We start from the raw sequence: 24,560 nt of genomic DNA, 5'->3' as shown, positions 1-24,560 counted from the left end.
CACTTTCATATGAATCGTATCTCAACTCATGATTTTTCAACTTTATTATCAGCAAGACTATTGCTATCAGTTATTTGATAATCCATGATTTCATATACACTAATGGATATTACACTTTCATGAATTAAACCATAGTAGATTAGCAGTACACTTTCATGTTAAGTTTTGATGTTATAGCGTATATATTATAGCATACTAAATGACATTAAAAATAGAGAAAATAAAAAATAAAACATGGTCGATATGATCGCCATGGTGGGCGACATGTCAATATATCGACATGACACCCCTCCACTGACTTGGATCGCCGTGACGACGTGACAGCTATGGTAGTAACCTTATGCTACAATCGTGGGTTTTGATATTGAGGCTTTCTGCCCTTGTGACCCTTGTGTGGGGTTTTGTGCCCTGTTGAGGTTTTTTTATATTGAGGTTTATATGGTGAGCCTCCTATGAAAACCACTTGTTTTGAGTGTAAGCCAAAACACTCTTGTTGTTGATGTTGCTGCTACGGTGTTTTGGCATGCGACTGATGGTCGCTGCCACTTATTTTGTTAATTGTTGCTGATTGGACTTCTTCAACAGAACGTTGTTTTCTATTGCTGCAAGTACTCTTGTCTACTCGGTGGATATTGTTGACATGATTTGGGTTTCTATTTCTTGAAGACTTATATTGGTTAGTGCTGTTGATGTCTCTTATGTTTTTCTAATGCGTTATCTGGATGAAATTTTCTCCGTCAAGTTCTGTTACTGCTGTTCGTGGTGCTGTTTCATATTTGGAGGCTTGTGGTGTGACCTTGTTTGTCCAAGCTGGAGTTTGCTCCAGCTTGAGGGGGAATGTTAAAGTTTACCAATTCCATATTGTAGGGGGTACATGACCATATGTGCTGTGGGGGTACATATGTGTCATGCATACTTAGTTTTACATCTTGCGTATTCCCTTTTAGAGATTTGTTTCTTTATTAGTTGGTTCTTGATAGGTTAGTTTCCTATTTAGTAGGATTGAGTTTCTATCTTAAGTCTGATTTAGTTTCCTATTCTAAGTTGTATTCCTAAGAGATATATATGATCAAGAGGTGAGATTTTAATCTCACCGATTTTGCCTCTCTCCTCTCTCACGCAACTCTCTCTTTCTCTCTTACTCTACTCTTCTTCATAGATTCTGGGTTAGTTCTTCTTTGATTTTCTAACAGAACTAAAATAGCAAGCTAAACTAAACAGCAAGCTGTTTGGACTTCTTATCGTTCCTACAGATGTAGGTCTTCAAATCTCCATCACACGGCATCTAGGCGACCCAAGATGTTGAAGGGGGCCTGGAGGCAAGGGACTTTGGCAACCCTATTTGTCAAGGCGCTTGGACGCCAAGGCGCCTGCTTAGGTGACGCCTTCACAACTATGGTAGGCAGTTATCTCTTATTTTTACTCCTCAACTGACTAGACTAGACTCTTCCTTCTGAAATTTCAGAGAAGCCCTTACTTGAGATTGAAACCATTACATTTATATGTTTAATTCTGTTCGACCAGTGATCCGTGTTCCCTATGATCTTTCAATTATGAAACCCTACAGCTGTTTCCTCTCTCCTTTTCTTCTTCCTTTTTTTGGGCAGTTGGGGGGGGGGGGACCAGTTAGAAATCAAGAATGAGTTGACTCAAACAAGAGACAAGGAAGTAGGAGCTAAGAAGGGTCGAGCAGAGAAGAAGAGAGGAAGGAAGAACAAAGAAGAAGAGATGAGAGAACCGTAGGAGAGAGATCGGTTCCTCTCCACTATAATGTTTCTTTAAACATTTCATGGAAATTACACATCCCTCCCTAGGGAGGTCAAAGGTAAAAAAAGGAAAAATTACAATATAAGGCAACTAGACAACAATCTAGTTCCTAAAGTACCCTTATTACACAAACTCTAACAGGACCACCCTTGATCTTTTTTTTTTTTTTAAATACCCTGTCGCAGTTATTCCTTGTTTAAATTCAGCCCTTCTCTTATTCGACTATCCGATAAATCCACAGGCTGGTCTGATTCTATAAGAATTTATTTTCAGGTTGCCCTTGACAGCCCTTCCAACCAGACTTCTGCCAATTAGAATCCATTTCCATTAGGTTCTCTGTCAAGGGCCTTTTATGGTAGACACTACTTTGTAAAAAATGGCTACCAATAGTATAAGTTGTGGTGATTTCTTAATGTATTTCTACATTAAAATTAATGGAGATTTGACTTTGATTTTAGAAGCTCAATTTATTTGTTTTTGTTTTTTTGTTATTTATTTATTTTTAATCTTGGGCAATCTCTATGGATTTTGGGAAATAGAAAAACGGTTATCAAAAGCATAGTTCAAGATCTTGCGATATATCGGTATCTCGGGCTGGTCGAGATATCTGAAATTTCGCCGAAATATGGTATTTTTTCGGTAGTCCATCTCGGTGGGTTTTTGGCCATATTAAGGCCTGATACTTCATGTACACCCTTATTTAAGCTGAATAAACACATTTAAACCTTCATATTGCAAAAAAGTGAACTCAGAGTGGTGTTCTGGGTTTGCACCCTTGATTGACAGTATATAGTCGGACCCTAATGTATAAATAGTTAAATACACATTGTATAAGTACTCAAAGATATAATAACAAATTGAAACAAAGTAACGAATAAAAAATAAAGTCAAATGTAGCCTTTAGTTTAAACTTTAAACTAAAAAATCCATAAGTGCATAAAGTCATAGTTCAATACTCAATAGTCAATACACAAAGTCACAAGTTCACAACTCATAAGTCATAAGACTCACAACTCACAACTCACAACTCACAAGACTGACAACTATCATGAAACAAATCCTAATAATAATTGCTATGTCTTCCTGGATCGACCCCACTAATGCTCCGCTGGAGTCGACGTCCATTGTCCTCTGTCTGAAGGACATACGTGGACCACGGTATAGTTTCGGAGAAGACACGAGTGTAGTCATCCACAATTGCCATGTAAATGGAGTCATCAACATATTGCAGGTAACCTATCCTAGGATATTGGTGACCAATCTATGACTGTGAAGAAGAACCATGACTACCCACTGATCCAGTATGATGTGATGTCGGTGCTGGCAGCATGTATGGCTAGTGAGTTGGGTAGTTAGGGTATGAAAAGATGTCGTCCACAAAAGATGATTCAGTACGTCCCTGGGGCTGGTACTGGGACTGGGAGTCATAGTCCCCAACGAACTCCCTATATCCATAACCACTTTAAGGTTGTGATGCACTTTAATCCGATGACGATGGAGTGGTATGTGCGTCAAAAGATGGGGCACTCCAATGCCCACCCGATCCTCCCTCCCTATTACCCATACTCAATCTGCCAACAGAGCTAGATAACTCATCAATATCCATATAATCAATAGCCTGTGTCTGCTGACCCCTACGCTGCTTGGTGTATGATAAGGGGGTACGTGAGGGTGCAGGTGTGGGTGCGGGTGCGGTCTCACATGCACCGTGGTTCATATCTTGTGTGGCATGATCAAATTGTGTTTCTCCGGTGAATTGGACTGGCTCTACAGGCGCTGTCTGCTGGTCTACCGCATAACACTCTTGCATTCCATCAAATGCTTCACCACCACCACCACTACTACTATCATCATCATCATTGCCATCATCATTACCATCACCATCACTTCCATCAGTTCCAGTTTGAGTCTGAGTCTGATTCCTACTAGTACCACGTGAGGACTTGGACCAGTCATCATCCTCATCAGCATTGCCATTTGTGGGCTGGAATGGTATGGGTGATGCTTCCCGTGCTTGTATTTGACCCTTGTCAGCCATATAGTCATCCACATTAGCACCCATCTCAGAAGCTATCACGTGGTTTGGCCTACCTCCCTCTTGATCCAACACCGGCTCACCTCTGTCCCTCACCCAATCCACAATAGGGTCCTCATCGTCTGAGTCAACCTGAAAGATGTCGGCGAGGTCAATAGTGCCCCTTTGTCCCTCATGTCCCATGCGTATGTGCTGTAGTTTCAGCCTCAAGTTGTAGTGCACATACACCATCTCAGATAGACATTCAAAACCCAATCTGTTGCGTCTCTTGGAGTAAATGAGCGAAAACGTACTCCAGGTCCTCTCACAGCCAGATGCGGAATATGTTTGGGTAAGGACCTTGATTGCTATTCTCCTTAAATTCTCAGTCGATTCCCTATACAACACCCACCATTCAGCTACATTACAAGTTTACAACAAAAAAAGACGTGTCAAAATTTTCACAACGTTCAACTTTCAATACATATGTAATTTAAAAGAATAAGATATTAAAGTGAGTACCAGCATCACCACGTGCTCTGCCTTGTACTGCAACATTGGTTCCAAAACTCCCAAATGCATCCCGAAAAACCTTCATCTATATCTATGTGGAAAATTAGTAATGACTCATTAACTAATTACTACTTACTAATTATATTCCAAATGAATTATAAGACTCACATCATTATTCCATATAGATTGTAGTCTACCATCTGGCTCCAACTTTTTTACTACTTGTTTCACAGCATCAATAAGTTGAGTATCCATCCCAAGCCTATTATTATATTGATACTTGGAGTTCAAGTAGTATGCTGAAAATTGACATATAGAAATGAGATATTGTAATTAGTAATATTGCTAAGAAACTAAGATATGAATTACTTACATAAACAAAATTACTCACAAGCCTTATGCAGTGGATGCATAAGTTGATTCTCCCAGCGAGCATTGATAATATCCAAGAAGTGCTTGCTACTATAAGGAGCCACATTGTAGACACTATCCTTTATTAAGTCCATGGCAGCATATAGGACTGGCATGGTGGGGCCCTTGAAAGCGAAGTCCGCTATATGTAGAGCTTTAACTACTGGCTCCAAAACTTTCACCACTTTGCCTAGCTTTGTTCAGAATTCCTCAGAGGACATGGTTGTCTGTGCTTCCCTCCCACCTGTGGTATTGAAACCCTTCCATCCAAACCACTCCTGAGAAGTAAACATAGATCTCAGCCCGACCTTCTTTGTATTATAGCTTTTTAGGGTAATGTAGTTTGTGGCGAATAAAATGATGCCCAGCCTTACCAAGTCACCCCCACATTTTTCCCTCAATAGATTTAGTGCGAAGGAGTGGTTTTATACAAAGTTGGTGACTTGTCTTGCACTTTCCACCACAGTCTTCACCAACTTTAACTTCCCCATATCTTTCAGCATTAGATCAATGCAATGAGCCGCACAAGGAGTCTAGAAGAGCCGGTACTTACTATTATTCATCATCTTCTCATCTGCCTTCTTGAAGTTGCTTCTGTTATCCGTTACAATCTGGACAACGTTCTCTATTCCTACACCTTTTTAAACTACTTCCTTCAACAATTTATAAATATATTTTGCATCCTTTATCTCTTTGGATGCATCCACAGATTTGAGGAAAACCGTCCTCCCATCACAATATATCATAAAATTGATGATGGACTTTCTTGTAGGCCCAGTCCAACCATCTGCCATTATAGTCACCCCATATGTCTCCCACATACTCCTCATCTCCCCAATGTACTCATCAATCTCAGACTTCTGTTGAGGTAAATAAACACTCATTACCTCATATGGGGTGGGCCCCTTGAACCCTAGGCCAGCCTCTGCAATTGTATCAATCATGGTATTATAATGGGGGCCTTGTGCGGTGTATGCTGAGTTGGTATGGTATATCATCCACTTAGCTATTGACTCTTTCACTAACCCCTTCATATTCTTCCATGCTCCTTTGATTTTTGGTTGAGTACTTCCCTTCTTCCTATGTAGTTTAGGAGCTGATGCTGATGGTGGTATTGGTACCGATAGAGGTGTTGGAGCTGCCTTCATACTTTGTGATCTTTTAAAAGGATTCAACAGCCCCCCAACTCTAGAACCTCCAGATGTGCCTGCTCCTCCACTACTCCCTACTCTCTGTCTCTGCTGATTTTCTCGAAAATCAACTTTACTCCTCGAAACAAACCGTCTAAAGTCCCTAGCCTCTTGTGGTGTTTGTATATCATCAGGCACATAGATGGGTTCATCACTATCATCATCATCATGGTATTCTCCTTCTCCTCCTCCCATTGAACTCCTTACTGCCTCCTCAAGTTGTTCCCTTACCCTTTGTTTTTCAGCCTTCCTCTTATTCTTTCCCTTTAAGCTGTCACCAACTTCCATAGCTACTTGAGTAGGGACCATATGGCAACCTACAACATCTTTAGATCCTTCAGTTAGATGTTGTTTAAGTCTACTGGACCCACCTCTCAAAAACTGTATTTGACAATAGTTACATTGGGATTTTCTCTTATTCCCATCAATTGGAGTGCCATGTAAACATGCAATGTCAACCCTAGGCTGCCTGGCTGGCCTCTGCTCTCTCTGCTCCCTCTGTTGACTACTTTCCCCTACCTTCTGCTTTCTTTTCGCACGTTGTCTTTCACGATCCGCTATAATAATACTTGTTTACTGCAATGTAAGTAAAATAAATGATTAAAAACTTAATGTAGAAGTACTTCAATTGAGACTTTGAGAGTAGTAAAACAATTGTATAGCTATTTAATATTCCCCTAACCTTTATATTTTTCTCATAATTAAAAACAATTTTTTATAAATAATTTTCATATAAATATTAACCTAACACAACAAAACCTAAATGATTAAGCATAATATATGTCTATTGCTCTTAAAAAGCATGTAGAAATTACTTTCGTATTTTTTCATGATTTTTCAAACCAAAACCTAATATTTTTCCCTCTTTTTTTTGAATTTTTAAATATTTTTCTTAATTTCCGAAAATGAAAATAATTATTTGTGGGCAAAAAAATATTTTCGACACCGTGAAGCCGTAGATCGGCCATTGGTGTTTAACATATAATTAATTGATCCCCCATCCAATTTATATTACTCCTAATTTATAACTATTTTTGCTGTAGTAAAATACATATGGGAAAAAAATTTCGACACCGTGAGGTTGTAGATCGGCCTCCGGTGACTAACATATATTAATATCATCACCATCCAACATGTATTCAACATACTATTTTCAAAGAAAATTAGTTTTAGAGAAAAAAGAATTACCTTTAATAGTGAAAAATCCTTGGAGGATGTGCTTGGATGAGGCTTCGACATGTTTCCGGCGACAATCCGTCGAAAATGGTGAAGAACAAGGCTTGGATGAGGCTTGGAAGAGTGGATGACACAAAAAATTGAAGCAAAGAGAGTCTCTGCAGGTCTCGGTCGAAAGTTCGACCGAGACTTGCGAGATTCTGCTTTTAAAGGCTGAGTCACGTGAGGCTTTTAAGACTTTGTAACAGTTTCGGTGATATTTCGGTACATGACCAAAATATCCTGAAATATCTCGAAATCTCGCCGAAATATGTACTTTTTCCATTTCGCCTTGGCATTTCGTCTCGGATGGCTTGAGATTTCCGAAATATGCCAATATATCGGCGATATTTCGCGAAATCTTGTACCATGATCAAAAGTATAAATTAAGGTGAGTTTTTGTTTTTGTGTATTTTCTATAGAAAATTATGCAGAGTTTATTTTGATTACACAAGCTCAGCTAAGATAGTTTTTTAAATTCTGGGACTTTCTTATAAATATTTTCCTGTTTGATAGTGCTGAAAGTTTTTTGTTTTAAATTTTTTCCTTAATGTTTCCTTTTCGTGTGTAGTTTGTGCACTTCATGTCCGATGCTAGCTAATTATTGTCAAACTAAGTTTTGTTTTTGCTTTTCTTTTGTGTAGAAATTTATCAGCTTCACTGTAAACTCCTTTGTATCATTGCCAAATCAAACTGGGATTGGATATATTTTGCGAGGAAATTCAGTTGACTTGTCAAGCAAAGGTAATTTCAAACCAAAGCCCCAACATAGTGTTATTGACAATGCCTTACAATATTTATTTTTAGTATCATGTAAAGAAACAGGGTGGTGGAATGAAGTTCAAGTAACCATTGGGGTTAAAGAGTTCTTTAAAACATGGCAAAAGATCAAAAAAGAGAATTTATTCTTTTGATACTCAAATGAGGAAGATAAAATGATATAAGATTGTGAAAAATGAAGCCAAGAAAACAATATGTAAGACAAGAGCATGACAATATGGTGGTCTGTATAACCAATTTATACCAAGGATGGTGAGAAAGATATATAAACTTGCTAAAATAAGAGATTAAGGTATGATCTTAACCATGTTAGATGTCTCAAGAACGAGGATGATAAAGTTGCGATAGGGAGATCAAAGAAAGAAGGAATAATTAATTATTTTGAACTCCTACTAAATGAAAACAATACAAGAAATGACATTTTTAAAAGATATTAGCTGCATAGTTGTCTGGGTGATGCCTAGGCGTCCAGGTACCCTTTACTAGAAGGGCGCCTTGGTCACCTCGGCGTCTCCCTTGTTGGTGTCATCTTGATTTTTACCCTCCTCCAAATGCCTAGATGCCGTTACAAGTATGATTGGTAGACCTCAAGAAACTAAAGTTAGATGCTTTGGGAGAATTGGAATGTCCAAGATGAAAGAAGCTTTAAGGAAGATGAAGTAGGACAAACTCTAGGACCAGATGGAATTCTAATAAAGATTTGGAATGGCATAATAGTTTGTGGATTGTCTTGGTTAATGAGTCATACAATGAAACTGTGGAAGAGGGTAATTGAACACCTTTTAAAGCATAAAACCAGTATATCAGAATGTCAATCTTACTTTATGCCAGGACGATCAGCAATGGAATCTAGTTTTGCTTAAGAAGCTCATGGAGAAATTTATGAGAAGTGGGAAGGATTTTCACATGGTCTTCATTGATTTGGAGAAAGCATATGATAGAGCACCTAGAGAAATTATTTGGTGGTTTTTAGATTAGTAGAACGAAAGACGGAGTAGATGATGTGTAATTTTAGTCACACTATGATGGATACTGACATGGTGCAAATCGAGGAAAGAGAGATTGCAAAGTGAATATTTTAGATATCTGGGGTCAATCATAAATAAAGAAGGGGTCATAGAGGATAATGTTTCGCAGAAAACTAAAGTGGGATGGATGAAGGGAGAAGTGTGTCCGGAGTACTCTGTGACCGATGTATTCCTTTAAAGTTTAAAGGAAAGTTCTATAGGACTGTGTTTCGACCGGCAATGATGTATGGAGTAGAATATTGGGTAGTTAAGAAGTGTCATATTGAGCAGCTATGTGTAGAAGAGATGAGGATGTTACGATGGATGTGCGGAAAAACTAGGAAGGATAAAGTAAGGAATGAGCGTATTAGAGCTGACTTGGAAGTTGCCCCAATCAATGACAAGCTCCGAGAGGTTCGTTTGGGATGGTACGGTTGTTCAACGGAGGCCTAGGGATGCCCCAGTAAGGAGGAGTTATATGATTCCGATCGGAGGAGCTAAAAGATCTAGGTGCAGACATGGAAGTGTTGCCACCATCAACCTTGAAGAGTTCGTATGTCCACCTCCACCAAAGGACCTAGAAGAGGACCTTCTTGGAGTTATTATCATCCTCATCTATCCTCTACCCTTCCCTCTTAACTTCTGATATTTTTTCCATATCCATATCATCCATTCCAACCCAAATCCGAGTTCACATCATCCCCTTTTCATTTTTATATTGCACACCAAGTTTGGGAACTCATTTTATAGTTTTCCAGATTTCGACCTGTGCAGTGATATGAACTTCATGGCCCAATATCACCATCTTTTATTCCGAATTTCAGGAAACCCAAAGAACCAAAGTTTTATCCCTTTAAGTTGGCTTGAATTTCCCACTAGAATCATTCAATTCCGAGTTATATACCATAGTTGTCATGGCGTCGCCATATCGTCGCCATGGCGCCGCCATGGCGGCCTGGCACTGGAGGTCTGTGCATATCGACCTACGCCATGGCGTCCTGTCTCTCTTTCCCTCTTCGATTTCTTCTTCTTTAATTTTTTGTTTCTACCCCAACCTTAGACCCACTCCCTGCTTCCCAAAATCTCCTATTTTAGCCTTGGTTTAGTAACCTGCAGCTAAGACATCCGCCAAATCTGATTTCAGATATCACCATTCGGTTGCCAGTAGAATTTTGGGGCTATTTCTCGTTGGGATCGGTAGACCTTGGTGCTGCGATTTTGTTCCAGAAATTGCAGGGAGAATCATCTTCATAAGGAGTTTCCTCGGCTGGAACTACTCCAGTTCACCGCCTCTCTGCCTCTCTTTCTATTGTGTTATTGCAAGGTTGAAGAAGACATTAAGTCTTTAAAATTGCAAGTAAGGACAACTTATATTATTTATATAAAACCCCTTATATTCTCTATTGCTATTCTGTTTAACCCATTCGGTTTTCTCTTTAACTCCATTAAATTACAGTTCTGCCACTCCTTTTCAACTTAAGATTAATTACAATTCTGCCATTGCTCTTATAAATCTTGATTTGTCTACTAGTTTGCCTTCCAACTTTGGATTTAATTACAATTTTGCCATTGCTTTTATAAATCTTGATTTATTTACTAGTTTGTAATTCAACTTTGGATTTAATTACAATTCTACCGTGGTCGACATGATCACCATGGCAATGCCATGGCGGGCGACGTGTCGATATATCGAATAAACACCCCTCAACGGACTTGGATTGCCATGACGCTGTGACATATATGTTATATACTGAAAGTTATCATTATTTTACTACCAATGTCAATCTGCCTAGATATGAAATTTCACTCTTGTAATTTCTTTTCTCTCCCGATCCCAGTTTGTGCTACCTAACCAAGGTTACACCACCACTCCTCTGAAGCAAACATAGATCTTAGTCCTACCTTCATTGCCCCAAAGCTCTTCAGGGCAATGTAGTTGGTGGCGAATGGAGTATTGCCCAGCCGAACCAAATCACCGCCACACTGGTCCTCAACATCTATAGGGAATATTCATGGTTGTACACAAATGTAGTCACTTGTCTTTCCCTCTTGACCACGCTTCGTACCAAGGTCTTCTTCCCATGTCCTTTAGTATGAGGTCAATGCAGTGGGCTGCATATAAGGTCCAAAACAGGCAGCACTTATTGTTGCTCATCGATCTCTCTCCTACCTTCTTGAAGTTACTACCGTTGTCCGTCACCACTTGGACAACGTTCTCTATAGTCTATCCCCACCTCTTGGACCACCTTCTTCAATAACTTGTACATATATTTTGCATCATTTTTTCCTTGGGTGCATATACTGACTTAGGAACGTAGTCCTACCATCACAATATACCATGAAGCTGATGATAAGACTGTCTAGTAGGTCAAGTCCAACCATCACATATAACAGTGACACCATAGTTTGACCGTGTCCCCTTAAGGGTTTCTATGTACTCTAGCTCCTTTTTGTGCCAGGGCAAATACACATTCATCAGCTCGTAAGGCCCCTTCACTCCTTCCGCAACCTTCCCTATAATGTCTAGTATATTTTGATAATAGGGTTCCTTAGTAACATGTGCCAGGATATTGTGGTAAAAGGACCACTTCGACACAGCATCAACCATACATGCTTCAATTTTCTGTGTCTACTACTACAAGTCCTGAAAAGTGCAGGATCCAACTCAAGTATGTCCAAGACATCCTCATCTATTGTGTGCGTGTGTTGGGGGGGGGTGTTACTCCCCTCATCCACTGTGCTCTCCGAAGGGGAAACTCCGTTTGCTTCAGTTTCTTCTTACCCTGTGTAGAAGAACCACTACCACCGGCCTCTGGTGCAGCTGCTCTTGAGTAACCAACTCCTCCCCTGAACTCTCTAGCTCTATCCTCTTGCATATGTGTAACTCGGCTCACTTCCCTGGCAAGCGTTATCTTTTTTGCTTTTGCCTCTGTCTTCATATCAGCAGGCATGTAGTCCTCATCACTACCAAATCAGAGTCATCTCCTTCTGTCTGTGACTCTCTCCAGCATTTCCTCATCAAACTTTTCCCTTGCCTTCTACTTGTCTAACCTCCTCTTTATTCCTCTCTTCATAAGGGCAACAATGGCCTTCTGCACCTGAAGAGGGATCCTACGGATTTTGGCCACATCCTTGTATCCAACTCCCAAATGCCACTTCAGTTTAGTGGTCCCACCTCCCATGATTTTCTTTCCACTATAGTTGCTTCTTATCATTTCCAATGGGTACACCATGCTTTTATGCTATGTCTCCCCCATTTCCTTTCTGAGCAATCATGATATACTCTTCTTGCACGGTTGCAACAAAAAGTGCTACATTATTAATTTTTCTGTCACTTAAATATCCTACGAGAATAATAAAGTTATTTCCTAATTTTTATTTGACTCATTTTTTTCCTAATTAAAAAAAATTAAAATGATAATTCCCTAATTAACCAAAATTTAAGTGTGGAACAACACATTAATCACCATTTTAAGTTGAAAAGACAAAAACAGTACTTACAAAAAGTTTCATTATTTTTAAAGCCAAAACAAAATATTTTTCCGTATTTTTTCATAACTTTTTACTACCATTGCGGGCCTTGGTGCAATAGTAAAGGTTGCTCCATTGTGACCAAGTGGTCACAGGTTTGAGTCTAAAAACAGCCTCTTTGTGAAAGCAAGGGTAAGGCTGTGTACATTATGATCCACCCTAGAACCCACAATGGTGGGAGGCTCGTGCACTAGGTACGCCTTTTTCATTTTTCATAATTTTTTGAAATTTCTAAATTATTTTTCTAATTTATAAAATAAAAAAATTATTTTTTAGGCAGAAAAAGAGACATTGTGAGACCGTAGATTGGCTAACGGTGTCTTACATATATAAAATCAAGCCCTAACCAATCTATATTAACCCTATTTTTTTTCAATTTTTTTGTATAAAGAAAATCATTTTTTTAAACCAGAAAATTTTAAAAATAATTAAAAAACTTTTAAAATTAAATCTTACTCTGTGAATTTGTAGATCGGCCTACGATATCTAACATAAAAAAAAATTGAAGCCCAACCACTAAATATTTACCCTATTTTTTGCAAAAATTAACTTTTAAGGAAAAAGGGTATACCTCAAAGTTTGAATGTTCTACAAATCTGTCTTCAATGCACCAGATCGTTGTTGTAGATGTATTGTAGTAGTGTCCAACATGTTATTCTATCAAGTTTTGCAGGTGATTTGGCCCAAGAACCCAAAAAACAGGGTTTTCTAGCACTTACTGTCCAAACTAGGCGAAACCACTGAAATGGGTCGAAATAGTTACCCATTTCGATCGAAATCTTGTTTTTATATCACTTGAATGTAGTGTTTCGGTTGAAATTTTGCATGCCTAGTGAGTCGAAGTCAGTTTCGTTTTGACCAAGGTCGAAACCGAAATTTTTCGTGAGATTTTGTTGGTTTCGGCTGAAATCTCGAACATTGATTCTAACTATAGTTCAAGTCTCGTCTCGTCTTGCCGTTTCAGGCAGGTCGAGATTTCTGAAATATCCGAAATTTCGTCGAAATATGGTATTTTTTCTGCCATATTTTTTTTTTTGGATGAATAAAAATTTAATTACGAAGAAAAAAGAGGGAATATACAAGCCCAAGGGCAACAAAGCCTAACTAGGGACTAGTTAGGGTGCAAAATAGATGTAGGGAGGCCCCGGGAGACAACAATGAGCCTGTTCCTTGGGGAATCCTTCACATCACAAAGGGGGAGGGAGCTAACTTTAGATGAAACATAAAAAAAGATGGCCTTCCAAATCGTGTTGAAGGAGCGGGAGTTGGATGTCCATCTTCTAAGGTTGCGTTCCATCCAAATGTGGGAGATGGTGGCACAAAAGGCAATCTTGCCAACCGAGTCACAATTTGATTTCCCTCCGAAAGTCATGTCAATCAAAATCCATTCCCGGCTAAGGGGAAGAGGAGTGCGCCGACCAGGCCAACAATGGCGTAGGACACGGGACCAGATGGAGGAGGCAAAGGGGCAAGTGAAGAATAGGTGATCGACATCTTCAGTCCCATTCCAACAGAGACAGCAGTTGGGATGGACCTGAATATGCCGATAAATAAGGAAGGCTTGGGTAGGAAGGCAACTAGCAAGGGCGTGCCAGGCGGTGAAGCTATGGCGAGGTATGTGACCACGAAACCAAACAACTCTATGCCAAGGACAAGGGGTCCCTCTATGTCTAACCAAATCCCAAGCGGAGTGAGATGAATCTGCCCGATTGGGATGGGAGCCACAAGATGGTGTCGCCTCTCTCGCGATGCCCAGGGGGGATGGGGGGGAGAGCTCCAAAGGTTGGCGAGGGGGGGAGGGGAGGAGGTGGGGACCAAGAGCCTGAGGTAATGATGGCAGCAACATGGGTAAATCTGTCCAATCCGGAGGAGTAAATATCTCGGGAGCTCACAATAGAAGAGAGGACCCCAGAGGGGTGCCACTTGTCAAGCCAAAGTAAGGTGGTCGTACCATCACCAATCCTACACGAAATGGCATCCTTAGCTAAATGTCTCACTTGCAGAATTCTACGCTAAACCCATGAGGAATCAGTCCCTGGGCTAACAGACCAAATGGAATCTCTACGGAGGGGCCTAGCGTACACCCATGAAGTCTAGATGGAGGATGTGTTTGTGAGGATCTTCCAAATAAGCTTAATGGACCCAGCCGTGTTGACATCTTTTATTCTCCTCAGCCCGAGGCCTCCTTCAGACTTAGGAACGCAAAGGGAAGCCCAGCTCATAGGATGAAGGAACCTGGCAGTGTCCACACCTTTCCAAAGGAAGGCACACATAAGCGATTCAGCCACCTTGATGGTGGCCTTAGGGAGGCCAAAAACACCACTCCAGTAAATGTAGCAAGACTGGAGAACCGATCTAATGAGCTCGAGGCGACCTGCATAAGATAAAAGCTTGGCTTTCCAAAGCTGCAACCTCTTGCGGAGGAGATCCAGGAAGGGGGAGTAGTGATGGGCTGAAAGTCTGGCTGGGATGAGGGGGAGGCCTAAGTAGCGGATAGGGAGGGTGCCAATGGTAAAGCCGGTGAGGGAGGAGAGGGAGGCTTTGGTGGTGTACGAGACTCCGACAATGAAAATCTGGGACTTTTGCAGGTTAATGCAGAGACCAGAAAGACCTTGAAAAAGGTTGAGGGAGGACATGATGGTTTCAATGGAGAGGGGGTCAGCCTTAGAGAAGATCATGAGATCATCCTCGAAGGCAAGGTGAGTCAAGTTGGTAGGCTTGCACTTAGGAATGGGGGAGATGAGGTGGAGGTCTGTTTTGGACTGGATGCTTCGAGAGAGGACCTCAAGGGACAGGCAAAAGAGAAAAGGGGATAGGGGACAGCCTTGATGGATACCAACTGAGGAGGAGAAAAAACCAGCAGGACTGCCATTCAGAAGGACAGAGAAGCAGGGGGTGGAAATACAGGAGTGGATCCAGTTGACAAAAATGGGAGGGAAGGACATTTTGAGGAGGACTTAGGAGATGAAGTCCCAACGGATGGAGTCACAAGCCTTATGGATGTCGATTTTGAGAAGAGCAGCAGGAGAGTGAGACTTGCGGTCAAAACCTCGAATGATTTCCTAGCAAAGGATGATGTTGTCCGAGATGCTTCTCCCAGCAATGAAGGCAGATTGGTTGGGGCTGACGAGGGAATCAATGACAAGGCTAAGACGGTTGGCAAGGATTTTAGCAATGAACTTGTAAAGAAGATTACAAAGGGGGATGGGTCTGAAGTCGGACATGGGTGAAGCTTCAGAGGACTTAGGAATGAGACAGAGGAAGGTATGGTTGATATTTTGGATATGATGAGAGTTAAAGAAGAAGCTCTTGATAGCACTGATAAGCTCGATACCAATGATGTCCCAGTAGGAGAAGAAGAAACCCATACTGAACCCATCAGGGCCAGGAGCTTTGCTAGCCTTGTGGGAACGAACAACGGAGGTGATTTCAGAGTCAGAGGGGATGGAACTGAGGGAGCAGAGGAGGTGGGGGGGGGGATGAATTTGTTGATGAGGTCAATAGGGAGGGGGTGGTGGGGGGAGGGGGGGGGGACTAAAGATGCTAGTGAAGTAGTTCACAGCTTCGGCTTTGATGGCATCAACAGAGGAGAGGACTGAGCCATTGGGGGAAGCAAGAGAGAGGATAGAGTTGGAGTTAGAGTGGGCTTTAAGAGAGCGGTGGAAGAAGGCGGTGTTCGAGTCCCCGAGTTCAAGCCATTTGATTCTGGATTTCTGCTTAAGAAAGCTTTCCTCAAGGGAGAGAGAGGAGGCAAGGTCGAAAGCAGCAAGGATCTCCTCTTCAACAAGGGAGGTGTTAAGGGGGTCAGCCTGAAGGCGGAGCTGGATGGAGGAGAGGGAGTCCCGACAGGCAGAGACACGAGAGGAGATGTTGCAAAAGTGGAGGAATTCCAGGCTTTGAGAGCCACCTTGACATTTTTGAGCTTTTTGGAGAAGGCAAGGAGAGGGGAGGAGAAGGAATGGACTGAGATGTTCCAAGCCTCTTGGACAAGGGGAAGAAAACCAGAGTGGGAGGACCACATGTCAAAGAACTTGAAGGGTTTCGGGCCAAAAGAGAGGTAAGGAAGGACAAAGAGAGAATTGGGGGAGTGGTCAGAGAGGACAGGGAGGTCAAAGAGAGCATAGGAGGACGGAAAGGAGTAAAGCCAAGGGTCATTGACAAGGACTCTGTCAAGCTTACAGGCAACTCTGTCAGAGCCAGAGTGCTTGTTGTGCCAAGAGAGATCAGCACCCGACCATCTGAGGTCGTTTAGCCCAGAGTCCTACAGACAGGAGTTAAAGGCTGTGACTGCTTGGTGGTCGATAGGAGAACCACCCAATTTTTCATCACTAAAACGAACAACATTGAAGTCTCCTCCAATGCCCCAAGGGGAGGAACCAACAGAAGAAGAGATGGATCGGATATCCTCCCAAAGAGGGATTCTATCAGGATGGCGATTGAGGGCATAAACCATGGTGAAGAAACAGAGATGGTTGTGAAGGTGGTCGGAAATGGAGAGATGGAGAAGTTGGGAGGAAGAGGAGGTGACTGAGATATGGAATTTTGTGGGATCCCACAAAACCCAAAAACGGCCAAGGGGGGAGTGGACATAATTGGAAAGGAAGGACCAAGAGGGGGCCAGAGAGTGAGCAATGCGGGACGAGTTATGTTCGAGCACTTTGGTTTCAAGGACACAACAAAGAGGGGATTTGGAAGTCTTGAGGTGGACACAGATTTCAGCTTGTTTGGCCGGGGCATTGAGCCCACGGACATTCCAAATGGTCCAAGGGATCATGAGAGGGGGGGAGGAGGGGGCAGCCATCCAGTGGAGGAACTAACTTTGGATCTCGGTGGAACGCTGCGGGGCCTGAGACGGTATTCACGCAGGGGGGAAGCAAACTAGGGGAGAGGAGGGAGAGGGATGGCACAAGTTGGGGCCAAATGAACCAGTAAGGGAAGCTGGGACTGGTTCGATTGTGTTCAAGTGGTTTGGGTGCAAGTGAATTGGGTTGGGACCGGTTCAGATAGGTTCAAGTGGGTTGCGGAGAAGTGGTGATAAGTGGTTTGTGGAAAAGCGGGGGTATATGGGTAAATGGGGCAGGTCATCAGGGGACAAGTTTAAGTTGGATGGGACAAGGGGAGGGCCATGTGGAAAGGTCGAATGGGAAATATGGGGAGGAGGGGATGACGAAGGGGGTACGTGAAAGCTGGAAAAGGGGGTGTTTAAGGGAGAAGTAGAGGAAGGCATCGTGTTTTGTATAGCAAAAGGGGAAGGGGGGTTAGCAGGGGGAGGTTGCAGGTCGTCGCAGAGCTCCTGAAGAACCGGTGAGACTGCGACATCACATGCAACTTCAGGATCGAGATCCCTGAGTGTAGCAAACCTGTTGTGGCCAGCGTCAGGTGAGCGTCGTGGTAGGTGAGCCTCGGGGCACTCGCCAGGCGTTGAAATTTCTTCTGGTTCCCGGCGACTCCTTCGGTGGCGCTGCCTTTGTTTTTTCTGGCCACGAGGATTGTCGCGAAGAGCAGCGATGGCGGTAGTAGCGATGGAGTTGATCTTGTTGGGAGCTCCGATAGAACCATCGTCAACCGAAGCAGCAAGGGCATCCATCGAGAAATCTTCAGCAGGGGCGAGAGAACCATCAGCAGGAGGGTTAAGCAGGGAGACCCCAGGATCTAAAGAACCAGTAGCAGGCACTGCAGCCGAGGGCGAAGCAATAATCTGAGCCAAAGACGAAGCAGGTCTGTGATTTTCAGCGTAAGTCTCAGCCACAGCTAGAGTCGAAGGACCAGTCTGGGAAGATGAGTGACCCTTAGAGGAGAGGGAGTCTGGACCACAGCTCTTGGAGGTGTGACCGAAGAGCTTGCAGGTAGAGCAGTGTTGGGGTAGGCCTTCATAGAGGACACGTTGAGTGAAGGAATGCCCATCTTCTTCTTGGATGTTGACGAAGTCTGGTGGAGTATCATCAGCACAGAGTTCGACGCAAATTCGAGCAAAGGAGAGTCTGTCCATTCTCTTGGTGCGCTCGTCGGAGAAGAGGGGATTGCCGATGGTCGATCCGACGATGCTAAGCCCAGAGGGGCACCAGTAATGGAAGGGAAGCCCAGGTAGGTTGATCCAAACTGGGATGAGCTTGAGATCGATCCTGGTGAGGGAGGAACGATGATCCCATTGTCAGAGATAAATCTGCTTCTTCCCAATCTGCCAGGGGCCACCTTCCAACGCACGAGCCTTATCGGTGTCATCGGAGAATCTGAAGATGAACAACCCACTAGATAGCAAGTAAATGTAGACTGCACCAGCAGCTTTCCATTGCTTCAGAAGGGAGGACTTGACAACGTGGTAAGGAGGACGGCTGCCCAGGAAGTACCCCACAAGGCAGCATTCCCATTTTGAGATTTCTTCGTCGAGTAATCCTTTAGGGCAGAACCCAACCTTGGCATCATCAAGGGAGGTAGGAGGAACAAAATGAAGAGGGTGTCCAGCAGGTTTAGCGGAGGAGCTTCCGGGAAAGAGAGAAGACCAGGGTTTCTCAACAGGGGTGGAAAGGTCGACAACAGGGGTGGAGGGGTCAAGGTGTGAAGCAGAGGGGCAGGGAGGTGGAGGATCAGGAAGAGAAGCAGAAGTGTCGGCAGCGGTTGGGGCTGCCGGAGAAGGGAGGTGCATCTTCCCCTCTCAGATCATGTTCATCGCAACCCCCTGAAGCCAAAACCGGAGAAAATCATGAGGCCTAGTTAATTGCTCCACAAGACAGGAAACGATCTCCCTCCTCTATTCTTCTTTCTCCTTGGGATTTTACACCATAGTTCATCTCTTAGGGGCGATTCAAGCTACCAAGTCTGCAACTGTAAGTTTGTGTGTGCTGCGAGTCTTAATGTGAATATCAGGTCTGACCTGAAGTTTTCCGTCTGCCATATTTTAGTAGTCCATCTCAGTGGGTTTTTGGCCATATTAAGGCCTGATACTTCATGTACACCCTTATTTAAGCTAAATAAATTTAAACCTTCATATTGCAAAAAAAAATGAACTCAAAGTGGTGTTTTGGGGTTGCACCCTTGATTGACGGTATACAGTCAGACCCTGATGTATAAATAGTTAAATACACATTGTTTAAGTCATATACTGAAATTTCACGAAATATACCGAAATTTGGACTTTTTTTGCATTTCGTATGGTCATCTCGTCTCGGCAGTGTCAAGATATCTGAATACCGAAATATCGGCGATGTATCGCGAGATTTTGAGCCATTATTCTAACCCATTCATTCATGAGGGAGATTTTTTCTTTTAGTTTTATGTTGGCTTTCTTAATCACATGTCACTGTGTTGGAGGGTAAAATCTCTGGAATCAAGGAGGTAATGGGCACTTCGAGTTTTTTTTTTTTTTATGGTCTTCAAACTTTTTGTTTAAAGACCATAAAATAAAAAAACTCAAAGTGCCCATTACCTCCTTGATTCCAGAGATTTGTTTAAGAATGCAGATAAGAGGAAGCCCCACATAACAGTAGGAAGGAAATGGAACACATAAAACACAAAGGAAACACCACTTCTTGAACTACAGTCTGGCCAGGCCTAGCATAAACGTTATATTTGATTTGGATTGTAATTGAGAATTCTGGGTTCAGAATTGGAGTATTGTTTGGAAGGCCATAAGTTGGCCAGTTCTGGATAGTGGAGACTGAATTCTCAGAATTCGACGAGAAATTCAGAATTAGACTACAGTTCGATTTTGGTTCTGGACCACCCCTGTATTGGCATCTTTCCCTTTTGTTTTTAGCCATCCATTTTTGTTTTTCAAAATGTAATCAATCTTCAAAGCTTTATACTGGCAGATACAAACTCTGATTGGATTCAAAATTGACAGGTAATCATGGTACCATGTGGCATACTTGTACACAAAATTGAGGCGCTAATTGATCTACCACATGACAGATATTAGTTGACCACCTAACATCCTATAGTTGGAGCTAATTACTGCTTATTTATGTGTATCATGCTTCAAGATATTAGTTTGTATATCTTTAGTATATTTTGTCTCTTAGTATCTTTGTGATACGTCTCTTAAAAAAACCCTTCCAATATGCTCACTGATACATGACACTTTGGGGGAGAGAGGTACGACCTCTGTTTCACATAGTTCGAGAACTCGCCGAGTTTCTCGGATTTTCGAAATCCCAAGACGAGATTACCTGCGAGTCTCAAAAGTGCAATATCTCGGCGAGATCTCGGATCTCAGTTGGATCTTGGTTTCGACCCCTTATTTTAACCCACCTACCACTTAAATACCTTACCTAATTGGACAAAACTCGACATATCTCGGCAAGATCTCGGTTCTCGGGTTGACCCAAAGTTGAGGCTTTGAGTTGAAAAAAAAAAAAATGCACCAACTCGGCGAGATCTCAACTCGTCTCGGTTTTTCCAAGAGTCGAGTTGGCACCGAGACCCGAGTTTTAGTACCTTGCTGTTTCACCGGTCATCCTCTTTGCTGTTGGTATTGCTTGACGCAGCTAACAGTTGCATGTGCTGCCCCCGAATCTAGCTGTTCCTCATTTCCCCGGTTGTCCTCCATTTCACAGCCATTCCTCTGACTTTCTGTCCCAGTCGTCCTCTATTCATCACTCTCTTCCATATTTTTGTCTTCATTTTCCCTGTGGAGTCTGATGGCAATCGATTGAAACCACATGTTGGAGAGTTATCCAGCATCAGTTCTTGTAGGGCCCTTGTGGTTTACATCGTATTTTCTAGTTTTGATTAGTTTCCTTTCTTAAAGTGTTATTTCTGGATGGGATTCTATGGAAGAGTGTGGATTTCCAAAGCTTAAAAAAATCAAGGGTAATTTACACATACCACCCTTGAGGTTTGACGAAAGTATGATTTTATCCCCCAGTTTTGAAAAATTCTGCGTACCCCCCTGAGGTTTGTAAATGGTATCAAATAAACCCATTCCGTCAGTTCATGGCTAACAGTGTTAAAAACATGGGGTGAAATGATAAAATTGCCCTTGTAAAAAAAATAACCTGCTACTCATCTTCCCCAAATCGATTGGGAAGATGAGTTGCAGGTATCTTGTAGGGAACAGCATGGAAGCAGATGAAGCAAAAAAATTCAAACAATATAAACATCAGCTGTGCAAAATTAGTAAAAGCTTAGTCTGTACAACAGTATCTTTAGCGAACACAGTGATAGGAGAAAGAAGCTGAGGAGGAAAAGAAGGTGGGAGAGAAACGATTGGGACAAACATTGGCAGCAGACACTGTCACAACAATGCTCCATTCTACCTAAAACGGTAGAGCACACCTTGGTTCTGAGACATTAGTTGAAACTGTATAGCAATCCTACAGAACAACACAAACACCAGAGAATCAGCAATATCATTCAGTAACCAAGCAAAACGGTGCAGATACTTAGAAGAAATTTGCAAAAAAATACAGAGCTTTTGACATTTATACAGAAAGAAAGTAACCCATCTCTCTTGATTCCTCCTGCATCTTCAACCCCTTTCCTTGCTTGCTGCTGTACATGAAGTCTTGTACTAGATCAGTTCACACACAAGGCAGATTCATATGATACAAACAAGAATCGAGCAGATGAAGAAAAAAAATTCAATCAGCGATACATATCCTCAAGCAAAGAGCAGAGACAAAATTAAATTTTTTCAAGAACGAAAATGGAATTCAGAGAATGAAAAGAATAAACCCAAAAAAAAGAGAAAAGGAGAAATAAAAACCCTCACTAGGCATCTCCTTCCGGGACAGGGCAGATATGGCAGTGGGACAAAGAATCGAGCGAGCCAACACTCAGATATTGGAAACGATCCCAACAAAGTAGAAAAGCATGACCAGTCCGAGAACCCAAGGCATCAAAATAAATCCAATCACAAAAGTAACGGAACCACAGAGGCACAGAGTATCAAAGCGAGCGAAATCCCAAGAAGCAAAGAAGCGAACGTGGCCGGCGATACCTGCGAGGTCGATGCTCATCTTAAGGGCGGGATGAGGGGTGCCATGGCCTAAGGGATGGAGAAATGGATCGAAAGAGGAGGAGAGCGAAGGATGTTGAGAATGAGAGTGTAGAGCTCGTAAAAAACCCTAGATTGCTGATCTTCGTTTCTCCTCATCTTTGGAAGAAGAAAAAATAGACGATAAACTATGCCAACCCTAACCCTAAAGGCCTAATAAACCTAAACAATCATCAACCAGAAGAAGACGACGAATCTGTTCCTTATATTCGGTGTTCTTTCGACAACTCATCTCGGCTTCCAGTCATCTCAAGTTTGTAGTTTCTATAGGTCATGTTATTGTAACGATGCATTTAGGTGATTAAATCGTACTGGATCTGTGATCCTTTGAAGTTCTGCTTATTTACCTGCAACTCATCTTGTGATCCGTTGCGGTTCTACTTATTTACCTGCAACTCATCTTCCCAATCGATTTGGGGAAGATGAGTTGCAGGTTTTTTTTTTCTTTGCAAGGGCAATTTTGTCATTTCACCCCCATGTTTTTAACACTGTTAGTCATGAACTGGTGGAATGGGTTTATTTGTTACCGTTTGCAAACCTCAGGGGGGTATGCAGAATTATCCAAAACTGGGGGGTAAAATCATACTTTTGTCAAACCTCAAGGGTGGTTTGTATAAATTACCCAAAAATCAATCATCAATTTGGAAGGTCAGCAATTAACATCCAGGTGATCTGTGCTCTCTCTCTCTCTCTGCAACTACAGTGGAGGTTGCCAGACCTCTTGCCATCCTCCTCTCTTGCTGCAATCAAGGACTGTGATCAATAACCACAAAAAAAAAATAAGGGTGGGAATTCAGAATAGGTATCTTGGAATCAATGTGCTATGACACATGATTCTCCAATTCTGGCCTTGAGAATCACAAAGCATCATTGTTCTTCCAAGTGCAATTCTAAAATTCCTAGAATTGATCTAGAATTTCTGTATATAGAATTGGGCAGAACACAAAACTTTAAAATTGGAATCTGTACCAAACTTACTTTGTTTAGTGTAAGGCTGTCCTGCCTGACCTGAGCCTCAGACCTAATGATCAGACCGAGTTTGGTATAGATCGGGATTGGACTTGTTTGGGTCTTAGCTAAATCCTGTAGGCCAGGCCCACGCCTGCCACAACATGAGCTGGGCTTGCACTGTAAGCTGTCAAATTAGAATCTGGATGACAGTGTGATGCGGAAGCATCTTGGGATCTCGAATGGATGGTCCAGATTTTTCCCTACATTTGAAGTTGGTTATTGTAACCAGGGGTATATTTGTCTTATACTTTGTTTTTTTAATTGAGGGGAAAATATGTAATTTTGGTTATTTAAATAGGGGTTTTTAGCAAGTCATGTCGTCCTGTATTCTAGGTGTTGTATAGGAACTGCTGGAGTTAAAACTATTATATTTTATATTAGGTGTTTGGCAACAAGTTAGGAATGCTTTATAGATTGGCTTCCATGCTAGAGTCCTAATGATAGAACTCATTTTCATAGCTTTCCAAAGAGTCCTAGTGAGAATAATAGTTTTTTTCTTTTTGAGGCTCTAAATATGTAATGATGCCCCCAACCATGGAGTTAATTAATAAATTCTAGATCTGACATCGAATTCTCACTCTTCTTTTTCTCCGTACGGCAGTTTCTCTCTCCCTTCCATTGATTGTTTATTTCAGATACTAAATCTTAGGATCCGTCTTCCCTATTTTATGTCGTTGCAACCCCCTACTTCATCTCCTCCATAATATCCATAATCACCCTCTTTCTCCACTCAACTTCACCTCTTCGATCATACTTATTTGGGTTACTCTATTTCTGTTTTTCGTATGCCAAAAAATCTAGCCATCAGATGGAATCTTCTTCCCTATTCAGTTTGCTAGGTTTTTCCTATCATTTCCCATGCTATTTCTGTTGGGGGGGGGGGGGGGGCATTACACACAGGCTGATCTAATCAGACTGCTTCACATAATAACTCTTTGAACTTAACTAAATAAACCTAGATGCCTCCCCCACTATTTTATTATCTTCATAGAATCAACCAATTTTTGTTCTAAATGAGTACCCTCCTTTCTCTACTAGAAGTATATATATATATATTTTGTCATCTATAATTTTTTGAAGATACTTCCAGTATTTTCATCAATGGCTTACAAATGCTAATGCCAGAA

The 24,560-nt window shown here is 42.0% G+C and overlaps 1 protein-coding gene across 4 annotated transcripts in view; it reads left to right on the top strand.

Annotated features, from left to right (window-relative positions):
- LOC122639954 (molybdenum cofactor sulfurase) overlaps positions 1-24,560 on the top strand; it is a 127,705-nt gene that overhangs the window by 63,416 nt on the left and 39,729 nt on the right. For all 4 annotated transcript variants that reach the window (XM_043833014.1, XM_043833015.1, XM_043833012.1 and 1 more), the window contains one exon: positions 7,755-7,854. In XM_043833014.1, the coding sequence (XP_043688949.1) occupies positions 7,755-7,854 (100 nt within the window). The remainder of the gene's footprint in view (positions 1-7,754; positions 7,855-24,560) is intronic.

Source organism: Telopea speciosissima, chromosome 9 (assembly GCF_018873765.1).
Source record: "Telopea speciosissima isolate NSW1024214 ecotype Mountain lineage chromosome 9, Tspe_v1, whole genome shotgun sequence".
Taxonomy (NCBI): domain Eukaryota; kingdom Viridiplantae; phylum Streptophyta; class Magnoliopsida; order Proteales; family Proteaceae; genus Telopea; species Telopea speciosissima.
This window is presented reverse-complemented; position numbering and strand designations above follow the sequence as displayed.